Source organism: Microcebus murinus, chromosome 4, assembly GCF_040939455.1.
Source record: "Microcebus murinus isolate Inina chromosome 4, M.murinus_Inina_mat1.0, whole genome shotgun sequence".
NCBI lineage: Eukaryota > Metazoa > Chordata > Mammalia > Primates > Cheirogaleidae > Microcebus > Microcebus murinus.
In genome coordinates this window covers 94,165,176-94,178,423 of record NC_134107.1, presented here as the reverse complement: position 1 = coordinate 94,178,423, position 13,248 = coordinate 94,165,176, and the positions used below count along the sequence as shown (strand labels likewise).

At 38.2% G+C, this 13,248-nt stretch overlaps 1 protein-coding gene across 1 annotated transcript in view; it reads left to right on the top strand.

The window, feature by feature from the left end:
- Positions 1-13,248, top strand: part of CADM1 (cell adhesion molecule 1) — a 721,502-nt gene that overhangs the window by 693,960 nt on the left and 14,294 nt on the right. Inside the window, exon 10 of the mRNA XM_012748005.2 lies at positions 5,977-6,009. Within this exon, the coding sequence (XP_012603459.1) occupies positions 5,977-6,009 (33 nt within the window). The remainder of the gene's footprint in view (positions 1-5,976; positions 6,010-13,248) is intronic.

Below are 13,248 nucleotides of genomic sequence, written 5' to 3'. Positions count from 1 at the left end.
AAGGAAAGTAGTACACCTGTGCTTAAGACCCAATCTGTGGCCTGACCATCTAAATTATAATAGAGAGCTTTCCCCCACATACAGCTGTCTGTCCCCCAGGATCTTAGCTTAATAATAAGTCCTACTCTGTACCGTTCATATTTGCATGGTGCAAGAGCTGGTCTGATTTTAGCCATACATTCGACAAATATTGAGCACCCATAATATGTGCAACACTGTGCTAGTTCCTATGGAGACAAAAGGTGTGAATCCCTTAAAATATGGTTGAATAAATAGGTTATACACATTGAAACTCAGTAGGAGATACCGTGCAGGGACGATTCAGGGACACAGGCAGAGGGTGCCATTGAAGACAGAGGATAGCAGCACGGTGGACTTTGGTCTGTTCCATCAGAGAATGAGTAGAATATAGATAAAAGAGGATGGCATTTTGGAAATCGAGCATGAAGATCCAACATTACTTCAAGCATCTATCTTCAGTGTATGTGTGTATTTGTATGTATTTATGTTCTAGGCATAGATTAAGCCACTGTTGCTAGGAAATACACATCTTCATCCTAGAATGTTTACTAAATTGCCTTTTTTCTAGAGTAGGCATCTACTCCCTTGAGACTATTTTTCATTTGTCATTTATTGAATACTTATTGAGTGTCACTGATATGTCAGTATGCCCAGTGATGAGAATGTTATTGGAGCACTAGTAACTACTCCTGAGCCACCTTTGGTATAATGAGACACCTTTTCAAGTTTTTGCTCCAAAAAGTGCATGTCCATCGTTTTCTCCATACTATCTTGTCTACATTTTTTATTTTGCTGATGGTGGTGAACCTATGACAAATGGCATCATAGCCAACCATCTTTTGGCCCATATTCATTCAGGAAGAAATGGAAGAAATTAGAATACTACAGTGATGAAGGTCACCTGATTCCACATTTTTAAAAAAAGGAATCAGGGATGGAAAATGAGTGAATTTTTTTTCTTGCTTCTATCATAATTTCCAGAATTTTATGCCCTTTATTTTAAAAATAATCCTGGAGATAAAGATGTGACATATTTCCATACTAAAGATCTATCAACAATGCAAATAAATAATATCATGAATATAGATTTCTCAGGATTAGAAAATGATAGTTGGAGCTGTCTTGGTAGTGGGAAATAAAGGACTTAGCAGGAAGAATCCAGCCCTCCTGTGTGTAACATAAGATGAATATTTGCTAGGACTTAAGGAGCCTCTTCCCTCTTAAGTCACCACCCTCCTTGCAACACCCTCTTTTTCTCCCTTCCCCTGTGCCTTCCCCTTCTCTATCCCTTCTTCTACCTAGCATTCTGGAGAACATGATACAGGAATTGTTTTCCTTGTTAAATGAAACCACTATACAGATTCCTATTATTTTGCAGAACATCTGGTTTGCAAATGAAAAGATCTCAGGGGTACAGCAACACTAGTGAACAATTCTGAAGAAGCTTTTAACAAAACTTGAAATTGCTTAACCAAAAAAAAAAAAAAAAAAAAATCAACTCCCCTTCCTGCTGTTATGTGACATGCAGTCTCTTCACTCATAGGGGAGATGACATTAAAAAGTAAAAAAAAAGTTTTATTATGGCTCTCCTATTGGGGCCTTTTACCTTCAGTTCTTTAGTACCTTTATCCACTTTTCCCATCCCTAAGAAATGGGAGTTTAATTAAAGAATAACATAGGTAGAAAGAAAATTAACCAGAAAACCAGTAGAAAATAAATTTCAGAGTTCAATTTTCCAGCACTTATTTTTGCTTTCAATAGATTTCAAATAAGCTGAAAGAAAAAGGGGGGGAAAACTCCTATATTTAATATATATTGGGCCAGCACAGCACAACTATGAAAATAAAATTGTCAGGGGAATTCCTTGCCTGCCCTAGTGTCTAGATTTAAAGCACCTCCATAACACAAACTGAAGGGGAATTCAATTAAGAAAACCCATTGGCTTCTTATTGACTTTAGTTAAGAAAATAAACTGGGGGAAAGTGTATTAAAATATGTCTGGACTGCTTAGTATGCTTTCATTTAAGCTTATGACAATCAAAATGGGAGAATTTACATTTCTTTACAATTTAACTCTGCTTTCGAGTAGATTGGGTTCTGTGGGTTATTACACCGTGCATTTTTTAATGTGGACCCTGCTCACACGCACCCCAAAACGCAGTCTCGCAGTGAGTCCGTGCCCTGTAAGGTAGAAACACCACAGATCAATTGGGGAAGAAAAAGTATTTTAGGTTGTGAATTTAATTTTGCTCTAGGATTTTCATTTTCATTTATGGCACCCGTTGTGTTTGAAACCATGGACCAATTTATGGATTAGTTTTAAACCCCCAGTCTGTCACACTCAATGAACAATTCTAAGTTGGAGAGAATCCATATGAAAGGATTAGAATATGCCACAGTGGAGCTTACACATGACTGTTTCAACTAAATATTGCCCAGCTGCCTCTTGTGCGGTCTTTTTTTTTAATTTTTTTTTCTACTTGGTTAAATGGCTAGCGTCTCTAATTTTACACATTGTCAGACATTTTTCATTTTGTAAATATGCTGTAACATGAAATATAGGTGATGTTTCATTTATTCGAGATAGGATGCTATAAACTTTTTGTAGGACTGGGAGACTAAGAAGTCAATATTGAGAAAAATGGTCATCTTTCCAATAACAGTGCAGGGCCCTTCCTTGGATACCTTGTTTGATTATACTCATAAAACAGCCAGAGAGTGACTATTAAGATCATACATACTCACTGAGTTTTCAAGAACATGGGATTGGTTTTGGGGGGGCCATATAAAATAAATGTACAATAAATTTACCCTCACTGTAATTAAAATGAAAATAGAGACGATATCTTAGCTGGGCCTTTTAAATTTCGTAACCCAACACTACCATAAGTCCAGCTCAACTTTTTGTGACTTATTTTCCTCATGCCTAGCTCAAAGATGATTTTTTTAAGGCAGCAACAAAATGAGTTTTTAAAAAGCCTTTTTGTTAGGGCAATTAGACACTCTCATTTTTCAAGCTGATTACAGCATTGATCACTTATATTGGAAATTTACTGTTTGCATTTTGCCTTTGCACTTAGAATGTTATCAAACAATATGGTGACCACACAAGTTGATTCTCAGGGTGGGCTTGTACATTTCTCCAGTCTTCTGATTAAGATACCCTAATACATGCCACTTCACTGAGTTGCACTCACTCCAGAGCCAGGGTGTCTGTGGTTTCTGCATGAAGTCATAATGCAATTATGAAGGAGAATTAGATGCTGTCACAGTGCTCTCCTGCGGGGAGCACAAAGTCACTTCAAAAGAAGGTTTTCTTAATTCTTTACTTGAAATAGCCTCTGTTCAAGTAGCATACTAGATGCTTTTAGAGAAATGAAGTCAGTGACTCCCCAGATCAATCTTGTTCTAAACGTTGTAGCCAGCCTGCGTTTCTGCCGCAGTCTCCTGCCCCGTTGCTGATCATGGTTTTGCCATTTCCAGCTGCAGTGACCATGTTGTTTGACTTGAACATGTGTTTGCTTTTAGCTGTTTTAGAATGTGTGTTCCCTTCTCAACATCCCTTTTTCCTCCTCTTTTGGGTGCAATTGATGGATCTCCCATCCCTGGAATGGGGTAGCAAGATGCACTCTGAATTTCCTTTCATGGATTTTCTAGTACCTACATAGGAGCTGACGCACAGCTTCACTTGGCTTAATTTCATCTTAAAGCTGACATTGTGTTGTGATGTAGGAAGACAGTAAATTGGGGTCATTGGTTAATGTTCAGATATTATTTTTGAGGACTCTAACCCTTAGGTTTTACTCTACTTCCTTTCTTTCATTTTATACTAATTATTTAGCTGGTGAAAATAAGGCATATTAGAAGTACTACTACAAAAATAATGAGCCAAAGTGTTTATTGCTTTTTTTTTTTTCTTTCCATTTTGGAAAGGAGCCAATGCCTAGCTCTACAGTGTATTAACATGCATATAAGTGTCTGTGTACAAATGTGCATTTGATTTTGTCCCTCAAATTTAAAGTGCTGCGAACTAATGCTGAACTTGGATGTTTCAACTATGATGTGTCATCTGTGTCAGGACAATCTGGAGGATCTGGTATAGAGTGTCTTTCAACTTTACAATTTTCTGTATTGTTTTTTACTGCTATTTTATGCACACAGACTTGACTTGTAAGTATCTTGTTCTTATGCAGTGTATTTTATGTTTTCTTTCCTTCATCTATTCTTCGGAAATTCAGCTCAGTTATATTAAGCTGCATTGGCCTTTCAGATCTCTGGTTAACTCTGGCTCCTTAGAAGAGTTCTAATTTTTGATGGTACAGGATCCTGAGGAAAGCATGCCAACTGAAGGGGAACGCCGGTGTGAATTCATGTGTCATATTTATAAATCAGAAGCACCAGGCTCATTTGACCAAATAAAAGTTATGTTTGAAGTTCCAGTGCATTTAAACATTGCCTGTGTCGAGTCCGAATGAGTGTTTTGGAATCTCCAGAACTCATGAAAACAGTTACCAGCTAAATAGCTGCATTATTTAAAAAAAAAAAAAAGAAGAAGAAGCATAAGGAACTACTTGCAGTTTTAACCCAGAATCCCACTTCAGCCACCAGCTTTTGTCTAGAGATGACTAGCTCTTGTCTACATATCACCCTTCCTTTCTGGCCAGAAGGGGAGAGTAGAAAGAGCACAGTTGAGAGGTATAGCACTCAAAATGAAAGCATGGCCAGGTGGGCTGTCGTTGGAATGAAATTGGTTGATGAGAAGAGTGGTGCTAAATCGACTCTGGAAAAAGAATCTCATTCTGCATTTTGTTAGATATTTATCCCATTCCTCTCTAGCCAAAAAGTAAAGAGAAAATTCCTCCAGCCCCTTGGAAGAATTTTCTGTGATGAGGAGCCAATACAGAGGCCTGGATTAGAAACCTGTTAGAAGAAGGAGAAAACTTGAACAGCATCAGAAATAGAAGAACAAAGACACAAACAACATTTTCTTCCAGAGCAACTTCACCTGGCAATGAAAAAAATAACCGCACTATCTCCTAATCCAGCCGTGAAGACAGGACACCTGGCAGCTCACAATGGTGAACGTGGTTCTGAATCATGAGCGAAGGGATGGCTGGATACTCAAATTTTTGGAATGTCCTATGATTAGAAGTAGCACTTGGCAGATTGTGTGGACTTGGATGTTTTCATGAAAGGTTCTGCTTTTAGATGGTAACAGTAAGAGCTGCAGAGTGAAGAATGGATTTGTGTGTGTGTGTGTGTGTGTGTGTGTGTGTGTGTGTGTGTGTTTACGTACAGAAACTAATCTGTGAAAACCTTGAACACGTTCATTGCCATGGCCTCCCAGTTAATTGAAATTTCCAGCTAAACTCTGCTGAAATCATACACTGGATGGAAAACTTAAACCTGTGTGTTCATCTACAGGCATCTGAGCGTAATCATTAAAAGGATCCTGAAAGTGCGATTTGATTCAGTGATGCTTAATTGGCAGCCAAGAAGCCCAAGAGCCTGGGTGTGTTGGGTTAAAACAAAGGCAATGTTTGAATGTATGAATCCATTGTTTAAGCAGCCTTCCGACTGAGCTTTTCTGTGGCAGTCCTGAGCCTCGATGCGTTAAGAGCCGTCTACCAGCCACTGAGTTTGCACTGGTGTTTCTCATCACTTTGCATGTTCCCTGACTATTGACTAGCAAATATATGTGTCCTGGCAAGACCCCCAGAAGCAAAAAATTTACTGTTTTCCTCACTGGCTCGCAGCTTTGAGCTCAAGGCATGTCTTAAAACAGTGCAACTCACTTCAAATGCTTTTTGCTTTTCATTTATTATTGCTTGTCACGCGATGTTCTTTGAAAGCTTGCTCATATATTATCTGTTCCATTTTTTTCCATTTTCCCTTTTTTTGCATGCCGTTCCTCCTGTTTCTTCCCTTCCTCCAATCCTCTGTTCCCGTCTGTAGACACAACGGCGACGACGGAACCAGCAGTTCACGGTTGGTATCACATCACTGTTTATCTACTTGCTCAGCGCTGCTGAGAGGCAAGGCAAGCCTGGGAAAAAGAGAAATGTAGTCTTCAAGGGAAATCGTGTTTCAAGTAGACCGATCTCATAAATATACTATGATTTGTTAAGGCTTGAAAGGGTGTCAAGTCTTGTCATTTCTGTTGTGAGTTCAGTAGCCAGTGGTTGCAGTCTGAGACAAGGCCTCCTCACCGTTTCAGTTGTACATAGTCCTCCTTTTAGAGGTCCACCACACCTTGAATGAGCCTTCAAAACACCAATATTTGCCTAAAAACCGCAGCATCTGAATTAAAGGCCCCAGTTGCTTTTCTATTTATAGGCTACAGTCCTAAATTTTAAACAGGAGTCCTTCGTGTCACTTAGTAAAGTTGAGATGGAAGGGTAGGTAGGTCAGGGAGGAAGATTCCTGCTTAAATTTATGATGGTGATGAGGAGGGGTCATTGCCCTTATTTAGAGAGATCATGACTGTAACTATGTTCCCAATCATATTTACCCCACCACCCCTCACCAGTTCACTCTTATTTTCTATGTGTTCATAGAAATTTATGCTCCCATTTGGCAGTAAACTTCTCCAAACCAAGAATGATAATTGTGTGTCAATTTTAACAGCATTAACTAGGACTTTTTTTATAAAAGTCATTGGTATGTGGATGTCTTGTAGGCAAAATAGTAAAAAGTTGGTTAAGTCTTTAACCAAAAGGTGACAAGAACTAAGTGAATAGAGTTCAGGAGGGGCATTAGGAAATATGATCTCCTTGTCCCATCTCACCGATGACTTAGGGGGGGTTGGAATAAGTCTATTAACTTTTCTATGTCTCTCCAATCAGAAAATGAGAATCATGTTTCATGTGTACATTATTTTATTTTTTAGCTCAAATCTAACCCTGATAAGATTGTACCTAGAGAAAGATATGTTAGTTTTAAAATGGGCTGAATTTTAATAATCGAACCCAAGGGAATTGTTTGGTGAAGGGCCTACTTTAATCACTTTGCATGTTGTTGTACAGGGTGGAAATCTATCATTTAAATGACAAGAGGTGATCAGCCAACCCTGTAGTGTTAATTCAACTTTTAGAGAAACAGCTCCCAGCACAGACTGACTTCCTTAAAGACACCTACATTTGATGACTTTTTTATCAGTTGGAAATCTCTAAGCAAAACCTGCCCTGTGGGAGCTGTCCTTGAAGGTTAGGCCTCGATGCTTGGCAGATCACCCCATGTCTGGACCTTCCTATGAGGAATTCTGAAAAAGCAAAACAAATATAGCTACTGAATGATATATCCCTCACCTCCTCGCTCCCACCTTCATTCTGCCCTTTCCTGTCATTGGCAGCAAAGGGAAAAGTTCATGAAATTAGTTAAAGGGGCCAGGTACACTGACAATCATGAGAAATCAATTAGGCGTAAAACTTGCACTTTCTAAGGCAACGCCCCACCGTACTTGCTACATGGCAGGCATTGCACTCCATTAAGCTTAGTCGTTTGTAGGTTTCATCATTAATTGAGCACCGCCTGACTTTTATCGATTATTCTCAGAGGGTTATTTTAATGTAATTTGAGAGATTTTCGCTCTATTCTTTTTAAGATACTTTAAGTTCTGAGCTTCCTCTAATTAACTACAGGGTCAAATGTAACCATGAGATTCCTGAATTCTGTGAGATCTTTGAAGAAATATTGATCATTTATCTCCTAAGGCTCCAGAGTTCTATTTTCTAGGTCCCTTCAATAAAACTCATGTACTTATATGACTCTAGTGGGTTAGGCCTTAGAGTTGGTTGGAGTATTCAAAGTAGGAAATTTGTCCCCTAATCTAAGAAATGAGAATCTAATTTAGGAGCCGATGCTGCCTTTAGGGTAGTATTTTTAATCAACTCTTTCTCTTTGGAGAAAGAGAAAGGGATAGTGCTCTCTTTCTGTGGTATAATAAAGAGACACTTGCAGAAGGACTTTATAGCATTCCTGTGGCAGGATACAGAGGTGTTTATGTACTATGAGAAGCAACTGCCATCTTATTAGTTTGGGGACAATGTTTAAGCCAGTGATAACTTCAGGAGGATGTTATTGACTAGCAGTGTATGAAAAATATACCTAAAGCCAAGAAATTGGGGGAGGGAGTGAATAGAAAGTAAGAATAGCCTTACTATATTTTATATATATAAAATATGTGTGTGTGTATATATATACGTATATATGTCATACTTTAAGGTGGACTCCTTAACAGCAGAGAAATAGAGAAATGCTGGATAATCCAGGCTGATCCCTGTATCGTGCATTTATAAATAAATTCTTCAATTTGTCCAGAATCCTCAGAGCATCTTCACAAAGGGCTCCAAACACTATTTTGAACAACATACTCTCTAGCCCACAGCCAAAAGCTTTAATGAAAGCCACAGTAATATCTAAAATTTTACTTGACAGGGGCAAAACTTTCCAGGTCAATCATCAGGATAGAGAAAGTAATATAATAGAACATGGTGGAAATTACAAAGCAGGGAACCAGATTTCAAAGAGATGAAGATATAGAACTGATTGCATTCTAGTGAGTTGTAGCTGAAAAACCCAACTTCTTCAGCACCGCAACCATTTCACTAGACTCATTTGAGAATAATCTTGAGATGTTCGTTATGGCAATCTGGGCCTAGAAAAATGTTAAGTGGTTTGATGACTTAGCAACTTAAATGACAAGACATATGAGGTTAACTAGCTGTGACCATTTTACTGGTCTTCAATTTTCATACTGGATTTCCTTCCATATTTCTCTTGTCTTTCATAAAATGAAGAAGAAAAATAATAATTTTTTTAAAGCTTTCCCTTTGAAGACTCATTAAAAAATTTTATTCAAGCTTGTGTTGCTAGAGTATGTATGAAGTTTATACCAGTTGTTTATGTGTGTTGACCATTTGTTCTTACCAATACCTGATTGGAATAAGCATGTATTGGAAGGTTAGAAGTGCATGGGCATGACTGAAAATCAAATGGATTTTCTCCAAAAAAAAACCCAAATAACAATTATCCACAATGTGTTTTTAAGGATCTAATTGATAGTAAAGATAAATGTGAGTGTAAGAATGGGATTTTTAGACTAGGCTGACACAAGGGATCTTCTTTAAATAAGGATCTTGAGCATTTGTGTTTTTGGAGCTCATCCTTAAGGCCTGGACAGGAAGAATCCTGTGTTATGTGTGCATGTTGAGCAATGCAAAAAACACTCTGCCAAATCCTGATACCACTTGGTCTGAAATTGATGGCAGAAATGCATGAGTGATTTCACGCACGGATGATGTAGTCGTTACGGTTATTGATGTGTGGGTGCGTGTGATGGTTTTTGTTTGTTTGTTCAGATGTGGGTGCTCTCTGTGTCTTGTGCCTTGTTCCTTTTCTGCCCTATGTGTCCCCTGTCCCTTTCCCCACCCTCCTCCCCCATGTGAGGGGTCGGGTGACAGCATGCCCATGGTCTGGAATAGTGCTTGTGCTTTTGCTGCACTGCAGTCAGCTGGCTTCCTCTGGGTTTGAGGTGTCTCTCTCTCTCTCTCTCTCTCTCTCTCTCTCTCTCTCTCCCTGCCCCACCCATTTTATTATTTTCAAGTCTACCTGCCTTCTTGCTTTTTTCTACCTCTTAATAAAGGCTGATGATCTCATGAATTTTAATATCCCAAATGAGTTTTTAAACAGTTCTTAATTCATTATGTATTTGTGGTGAGACTCAAACCGGGCACCCCTCTGAAGAATAATTTTTAATTGTCAGTTTTGGTTTCAAAACGTTTGGCCTGTGCTAGGTACCTGCTCACGCCCTAAACTGCCGCCCTCAGTTAACTGCCCCGTGGAGCTCCCTTTTTCTGACTAATTTGTCAATCCTGCAGAGCATGATGGAATTCTAAAAGCACATGAGATTTTCTTATCTTACTTTATATTCAGTTGTGGGGAAACTCCTAAGCCCTTTTTGAAGGACAACAGCCAGCAGTGCGCATTATGACAACCGCTATGTCCACCATCCGTGTATGTACCTCTCTGTACATCTCTCTGTATGAGCACATAACAGTGGCATTCAAAGGCTGTCATTCAGTCAAGGGACTCTGCAGACATTGTACGTTCTACACAAGAAAAAAGCTAAAGAGGTTTACAAATGGCTGCAGGACCTGAAGATTGTGTTTCAGCCTTGATATGCAGTTTGGAAACAATGTGCTACTGTTTAACGGCGTGAACCAAATTTCTGCTAATGGGAAGAAGGGAAAAACTCTCCACAAAAGCTGACAAAGCAGGAAGAACAGGATGACTGAGTTTTTAGATTAAAACTACCAGGGGCGTCTGAACTCATGGCTGGTGGTGGAAGTAACAGTTTCCATAATATGGCCAAGTGATCAGATGTATGCTGCTTAGGTAAGAGAGAGACCATCGCCTACTTTGTTTTTCATAATGGGAATGATACTAGGGCCAGTGGGCTAAGTTTTTGTTTTCTAAAGGTTTTATTTGATCATTCTATTTTGAAATTTTCTGAAAAAAGTAGTGATACCCTGATGAACTGAACCCATAGCACTTAAATTTCACTTGACCTTGAATTTATTTGAATGTCTCTAGGATTTATCATTTCTAATTTTCTGAGGTTTTTCCTTACCCTGGTTTAAAATTGCCACATCATACCACTTTTAGCAGCCAGCAATTACTGTCGAAAAGGAGGAATCACAACTACAAAAGCACTCTCTGAGAAGGCTTAGGGTATGTTACAGCACATTGTACCACCATGAAAAGGTGAAATACAAGTCTCTGTAGAAGAGACCGTGCATATATTAAATTATCGTGATTGCACCTTAGGACTTTATTAATTGCTCGAGAAAATTCCATATGGACAAAAAAGTAAACTTTCATTTGTTTAACAAAGTTTAAAGAAATGTGTTGAATACATTTGAATTAGAAGTGACTAGAAAGGGCTTTAATGGACGATATGAAAGTTTAAAGAGAAGAACCAAGAAGTAATTTCCCATTTATTGTTAAATTGTGAAGTTTTCCTTTGAAGAATGTTCTCTGCTTCATAAAATGCATCTTTGTCTTTTTCTTTGAGAAAATGAGAGGTGTATAATTTTTAACATGAAAGAAAATACCTAAGCCAAAGCAATTTTAGGAGGTAAATTTTGCTTGTCTTCACTTATACACTTGTGCCTCAGTCGATTCTTCCTAATTATATTTATTCAGAAATTATCCAAGTATGGCAGAGCACTATAGATTCATACAATACAATAGGACTACAAAAACAAATTTAACACCACTAGCCTAAATGGCTTCCCGCTTTAGAACATAATCTGAACAGTAGATTCCAGATGATTTGGTATATTTTAAAGTTGATGCCATTAAAAATGACAGTCTCAGCTTTAATGAGGTGTATATCAACTGTCTGTTGCTTTTTAATGGAAAACTTTGCATATCAATGGTGTTTCATAAACATATTTGTCTTTATTTTTTAAAATTAGCTTTCTAATGCCCTCCACAAGGAAATAAGCCTTTAGCAGTGAAGCTGCCTACTTGAAACACCCTTGTTTAATATGGTTCAGTGGGCACCAAGCACGGATGTAGAACACTTTGATATTCACTGGGCCACACAGAAGTGAGGGATTAGCCTTCTGAGAACTGCGAATTCATAATTAACTACAGAGAAGTACTTTTTGTTGCCCATTTATAACAGTTATTCAAATAATTGTATTCATCAGTCTTTATACAATGGATAACGCCGATTAGCAATAGGAACACTGTCAACCAATCAGATTTCAGAACAAATGGATAGCATCCCTACTCAGTTGCCTCTGTAACTTACTGCATTGCTCATTGCTTGCCCTGTAGTTGCCTAAATCCATATTTGGGAACACCTGTGGATTCCCATCTTTAATTGGTACCTGCCCTTGATTATTGGCACCCAAGTGTCATGGTGGAAATTCTTCTTCCTCAAGGGTTGATGGTGTGACAGCCTCCTTTCAAAGAATCAACCTGGCTATCAATATGCATTCAGCTTCTTTATCAAGCCTCTTACCAAATGCAAAGTTTAGTGATCATTTGCACACAATTGTTTTGGTTAATTTGGGTTTTTTAAAATAGTGCAATCAGTTTGACATTACTTGCTTCTAGAGCATTTGTTTTGGTTGCTTTTATGCTCTGTTTGAGCATTACTCCCAAATCATTAATTCAGCAAATACTTACTGAAAATATACTTTGCGCATGGCTGTTGGAGAAGGGAAGACGCAAAAATAAACAACACTTGCCTCTGTCTTCCAAGACCTTGCCGTTGAATAGGTCCACAAACAACTTCGAAAGTGACAAATTTCATTAGAGAGGTTGTGTAAATTAGAGGACTTGGCACAGTCACTAGAACCTTGAGCAGAACAGCAAAGAACCAGTAAAGGCTGCCCTGACTGTCTTCACAACATTTTGTGTTGTTTAATAAACATCATTGAAGGGTCAGCCCACAAATAAAGCATGAGGAAATGGAAGCTGTCCCCTGCCTGAGCCTCCCCTTGTTTATCTACTTCCCTCTTCACCTCTTTAATTCAAGTCAGAGCTAGCTGAGAACCACCTCAGCTGGCCAGCATTGGGGTTGGCTCGGATATAGGCATTTCAAGTCCCTGCTTGATTACCTCCTGGCCTAACTGCTTTTTCAGCTTTGAGGGTTTTCTTTTTCAGGAATATCATTGATTTATGAAATTCTCCTTTTTAAAAAATCATTTTGTGAATCAGATTTTCTGATGAAGGCATAACCTGTAATCTGCAGTTAGCAGATGCTGTACCATTTTGAAATACGTGTTCCAAGATCATCATCAATTGATAATGAACTGTGTTTGTCAGTTTTGGCAAAGGATTTCAATTTACAGTAAAATGTGAACTAAAATGTACATACATCAGTATGTAACATCTAAATACGTTTGTATTTAAGAGATATATAGAGCATCGACAGCTAACAATCAGGCTTTATTGATTTTTTTTTCTTTTTGCATGCTGTTATGAATGAGTGATTTTAAGCATTCACCTTCATGTTTCATGTGCTTTGAACAGTGGAGACTGAGGAATCTTTCTGCCTCGATTGAGTATCAATAACAAAATTATATAATTGAAGAAACGTACTTACGGATTAATACATTCAAGCTATCCAAAAATAGAGAGAGATAGCAAGAGATTTGGCTCATGTTTTTTAAGAAATTCATCCTCAGTTCTTAAGTGTTTTGTTTATGT